Here is a 5,211-nt window from a genome sequence, read left to right as displayed (position 1 = left end):
GGGGGAAGATGAAATTTTACTTTCATTGCCTTTGATTTTATTTTAGAAAAAAAAAATACTGACAAATAGTTTCCTGTAGAGCTATTTGAATTAGAAACAGAAATTAAAGCACAGAGCTTAAATATAACTGGGGCTTCAAACCCTGAGCACAGCCCGTTCTGAGCTCAGCCCAGGTGAGCACAGGGACAGTCACTGCTCCAGCTCTTTTCACTCTGAAATAGGGAGCAAGGGCAGGACAACCCCCCTGGGGGGGCTCCACAGCCCCTACCCCTCCCTCATGCAGCCCAGCCGCTCCTCATGGTGTCAAACAGCAGCACTGGGGTCTAAAACTGGCCTTATGCCATGCATGGACAAACACAAGAGATGATCTGCAGCCTTCCCAGCTACCAAAGTTTACATCTTTGAGAGGGGAAAAAAGAGAAAAGAGATTTACTGGGCACTCTTTAGAGGCAATTTATAAATCTGGCTTTGAAAGACTTCAGTAAGTGCCACTAGAAAATGCAGAGCTGTTGAGAAGTGCAAACACTGTGGTACCTGATGGCTCGCCTGTCATACCACTGCAAGTGGCCTCAGTTCAGAGACTGATGCACTGGCACCCAAAAATGTTCCATCAAGGAATCCTCCCTTGGTTAGAGATGCTAATTATTAAGAGAAACGGGTGGTTTTCCTGCCTGTGAAGTGATGAGCACCTGTTTCAGTTGTCCTCAAGTCCGCAGGAAGGTCCAATCTCTTGCCAAATGCCCGTGGACACTGGTTTGAAACTACCACCACTACCAGGCCTGAGTGCTCGTGACACACACTCAGGCTCTTGGGAGGGCCACACTGAGCCATGGAGTTTGCTTTAAAACTTGAAATAAATGAGCACAAAGTCAGATCATCTCTATTTAGTAAAAAATCTGTATTTAATGTTTTTATTTTCAAAAGTTATGGAGCAAGTCTAAGTGCTTTCTCACTTCAAACAAAGTTACTTTTTCAATTTTTTTGTGCAAGACACGACTTTGGAAGAACATTAAGAATTCAGAGTGTGACAGATAACCCTTGTGTGCTGCAGGATCTGGAATGACACTGCTGAAATCACTGTCCTGCCAAACCCAGGCACAGGCAGCGCATCCAAGGTCCAACCTCCCTGTGTGGCAGCACACAGAGCCCTCTCACTGCCCCCACCATCCCAACCTCACAAAAACCCCTGGAGAGGGGAAGGTGGGACACACATCCCAGGGGACTCATGCCAGGGAAGGAAAGTCTCTCCTCATTTTCACTAAGCAGCTCGAGGTGTCCCAATGCACCTGAGCCCTGTGCCTTTGATTCCCACTCTGGAGAAAGCAACAACCGAACACCCAGGGAAAAATACCTGGTGCTGTCCTTAACAGCCCCGAAATCCACTGAGGCTCATCCTTCCAAACAATTTCTTGGAACTTCAGCACACCAGAACACACACATACACTGGGGACAGAAAATCCCCACAGCACCAGCACTGTCAGAACCAGACACAAATCCCTCAGGCATCTCCCTCCCCTCCCTAAGCACACCTGCTAAAGAGGCATTATCCAGGACAGGAACCTCCCAGCCCAGCCTTCCTGGGAACATGGAATTCTGAAGAGTTTTTATATGGGTTGCTCTACAAATCAAACCCTTTCAGAAGGTTCCCTGGAAGCTGGGGCTGTGAATGTGTCCTGTGAACACAAACTCTGAGTTAAAGGAGGAAGGGCCATGGAGTCCCCGGGGTGATCTGAGAGCTCCTTCCTGCCCTCAGGTACACGGGGGGCACTGGGCCCTGCCCCTCCCTGCCCTTTGGGCACCAGCTGTGCAGAGCACACTTCAGGAACACTGCACTGGCTCCCAATCCCATCACAGCTGCTCCAGCTTTCCACGGAGTGCTCCAGAGCCCTGCTCCAGCCTGGCCAGCAGTCCCGTGGGGATGTGCCTCATCACAGCAGCTGTGGGAAGAGCTGTCCCTTGTGCCCAGCCCAGGGACATCCCCGGGAGCACAGCACGGGACACACCTCACCACACACCCATTATCCTGGGGATTTCCTACCCACAGCACTGGTACCTGCAGCCACTGCCTTGGCAGGGCTCTATTCTGCACAGATTTCAAATGCTGCAGAGAAAAATCAACAGCAGGAGGGAATATTTGATTTAATTTAATGCCTCTTAATTAAAGGAAGAATGGAACATCCCTTCTGACTTTGAGTTTTTACAAAAACTTTCTTAACTGAAAGCCATCTTACCTCAGGAACTACAAATGAGGAGCCCAAACCATAATCCCCAGAATGAAGGGCTTCTTTCTTGAAAGTACATCAGAATAACAGGATCACTGAGGTTGGAAAAGACCTCTGAGATCATCGAGTCCAAGCTCTGCCCCATCCCCACCTTGTCACCCAGCCCAGGGCACTGAGTGCCACGGCCACTTGTTCCCTGCACACCTCCAGGGACGGGGACTCCACCACCTTAATCACTTCAGTTGCCACAAGTTTATACAGGATTAATACCTGATAGTTTTACATCAGTCTAGATGTAAATGGTTTGGGCAGTCAGGCTCCCCCAGCTGAGCTCACAACTACTGCACTGCTGTAGCAGCCTCCCTGTGATTTCAGCCCAAAACACAAACTACTAGAGAAATACAGGACATAAAATTGGAAATGAGCATTTCCACAGGAAAAAAAGAGATCATTTTATTTTACAAAGACCTGACTATGTCTGAAATCACAGGGAAACGTACTAATTTCCAGGCTCTTTGTGCTCCTGCAGCCTAAGCCTCCCCTGATGACCCCAAGTTTTGAAAAATACAAGCAGCCCAGCACAGACTCTGCCCAAACCTTCCTCTGTGAGCTCTGTTCTTCACTGGGAGCTGGCCCCACAGGTACCAGCAGCAGCCTCTGCAGCCCCAGGGAGCCCTCAGCAGGTGTGGGCTCAGAGCTGAGCCAGGGCAGCACTGGCACAACCCCAGGATCTGCTCCCTGGGCAGGCACTGCTTAATTCACAAACTGCATTCTGGGCCCACAGAACTGGACACACAAAAGCAGATTTTGGTTAAAGCAGCATTCCTAACAATAAACAAGAGCAGGCCAGAGCAGACTGGCTAGCACTGATTTCCCTTGTTTTCAATACAGATTAGCATCCTCTCAGCTTGGTGTTTCACCTTCCCTAAAATTAATTCAAGCTCTCAGCAAACAAATGACAAGCCTGTCTACATCTATAAACTGGGGGGGGGGAATGATGGTTACATTTTCCTTCTGTGCAAAGGGAGGCAGAAACCCTGGAGAAGTTTGTCTTCTCTTGCACAGAAAAACCAAACCTAAAGAACCCAAAAGTGACAGCAGCTGCCCTTGTGCCCCTCCTCCCTCAAACACTGAGGGCAGGACAGGCAGCGGTGCTGAATCCAGTCCCGCATTTAGGGCAGGCACGGGATGCAAAACCTCAAACCTGCATTATCACCACTGAAATAATGTGCAGATATTCAGTATATTTTGATCTGTGACTGTCTATAATGTATCTGATGTGCATTATCACTGCAACCTCAGTATTTCAGCACCTGAAAAATCAGAACAGCTTTCTTTCTATCTGGAGAGGATTCCTCCCCTCCACCTATCTGTAATCATCCCAGAAAAGGTAGAGAAAAATAATTCTGCTTTAAGAAGTTTGTAACTCCTAACGGATTTTGGCAAGCCCAACTCCACTATACATAACAACACAGAGGAGAAAGCCCAGGGCCTTTTAACATCAGTACATAAAGAAAGATTTTCTTGCATTATTAGAAGCATAATCAGTCCCACACTTTTTAAGTTTATGGAAAAAGTGATCTCTGACTCAAGATAAGGGGGGGAATAAGGTAACTGTGCAAATGTTCCCACAGTGTATTCAAAAAATCTACCTTGTTTTAATGCCAAAGGGCAAAATTTGATGTTTTCCTTCTCAAAATGAACTTCATTTACAGCAGCTTTAACGTAACTGTAAGAGGGACCCGCTGGTTCCGCCTGCAGCAGGCCCCACGCTCCGTGGGGTGGGCAGTGGGAGCAGCCTGGGAACAGGGCTCGGGGGGCAAAGCAGCTCCCGGGTTTGACCCATCTGCACCGAGCAGGGCCTGCTGAGATACACAGGCTGCACCCACAGCGCGGCCAAACGAGACAGACAGCACAGGAGCTGAGGGGTCAGCCCTAACGGGGCTCCCACAGGTCGGGAAAGCACCTTGGGAATGCAGCGTGCAGGAACCGAGCTCAGTCCCACCTGATCCCGGTAAGCAGTTCCTGCGGGGGGATCAGGGAAATGGAAAGTCTAAGGCCAACAAATCCCTCTTTCCTTCCATTCAGAACATCTTTCCTCAGACTACCAGAACTGACTGCTGCAAAGAGAAATAACTGCCCATCGCCGCGATAGCCCCGGCTGGACCGCCCTGCTGCCCCGGCGGAGCCCGGCACGGGGCTGGGGTTCCACACCGACACTCGCCGTGCTGAGGGAACGGGCAGAGCCCGGCATGGGGCTGGGGTTCCACACCGACACTCGCCGTGCTGAGGGAACGGGCAGAGCCCGGCACGGGGCTGGCGTTCCACACCGACACTCGCCGTGCTGAGGGAACGGGCCGGGCCCCGCGGCAGCGCCGGAGCCCCCAGGACCTGCTCCTCGGGCTCCCCCTCCCTGACGGGCCACATCGGGGCGAGTGCCACAGGGCTGTCTGGAGAGCAGACACGGCCGGGCAGAGGGTGCCGGGCCCCCCTGCGGGCACTGCGGGCACAGGGCCGACTCCGGAGCCGCCGGGCCGGGCCCCCCGTGCGGCGGCAGCTGCTGAGGGGCAGCGCCGGCCCCGCCCGGCCCGCCCGGCACAAAGGGCGCGGGGCCGTGGGACTCCGGCCCCGGCACGGCCGAAGGCGGCAGGAGCGGCGCTGCCCCCGCCGGCCCCGGGGCCGTTCCCCCGCCCGCCCCCGGCCCGCCCGGCCCTGCCCGCGGCCCCGCCGCCGCCCCCGCTACCTGCTCGTCGAAGCGGTTCACCACGGCCTGCACCCACTCCACGGGCTTGTGCGCCGCCATGTCCCGCCTCCCGCCCCGCAGCGGCGGCTCCGGCGGGCGGGGTCGGCTCGGGCCCTCAGCGCGCGGGGCCCGCCATGACACCTCACCGGAAGCGGGAGCGCGCGCCGCCCCCGCCGCCGCGCCCCGGCACCCCGAGCGCCTCTGCGCCTGCGCAGCGCCTGCGCCGAACGAGGGGCAGGGCGGGAG

The 5,211-nt window shown here is 54.0% G+C and overlaps 1 protein-coding gene across 3 annotated transcripts in view; it reads right to left on the bottom strand.

The window, feature by feature from the left end:
- The window catches only part of NF1 (neurofibromin 1), a 73,798-nt gene extending 68,726 nt beyond the window's left edge, over positions 1–5,072 (bottom strand). For all 3 annotated transcript variants that reach the window (XM_027883813.1, XM_027883814.1, XM_027883815.1), the window contains exon 1: positions 4,966–5,072. In XM_027883813.1, coding sequence (XP_027739614.1) covers positions 4,966–5,025 — 60 coding nt within the window. In that variant the 5' untranslated portion in view covers positions 5,026–5,072. The remainder of the gene's footprint in view (positions 1–4,965) is intronic.
- Between the last annotated feature and the right edge of the window lie 139 nt (positions 5,073–5,211).

This window comes from Empidonax traillii, unplaced genomic scaffold (genome assembly GCF_003031625.1).
Source record: "Empidonax traillii isolate 1590-97213 ecotype Southwest subspecies unplaced genomic scaffold, ASM303162v1 scaffold135:size1941959, whole genome shotgun sequence".
Taxonomy (NCBI): Eukaryota; Metazoa; Chordata; class Aves; order Passeriformes; family Tyrannidae; genus Empidonax; species Empidonax traillii.
The sequence above is the reverse complement of the archived record's forward strand: the minus strand, read 5'-3'. Positions and strand labels throughout refer to the sequence as shown.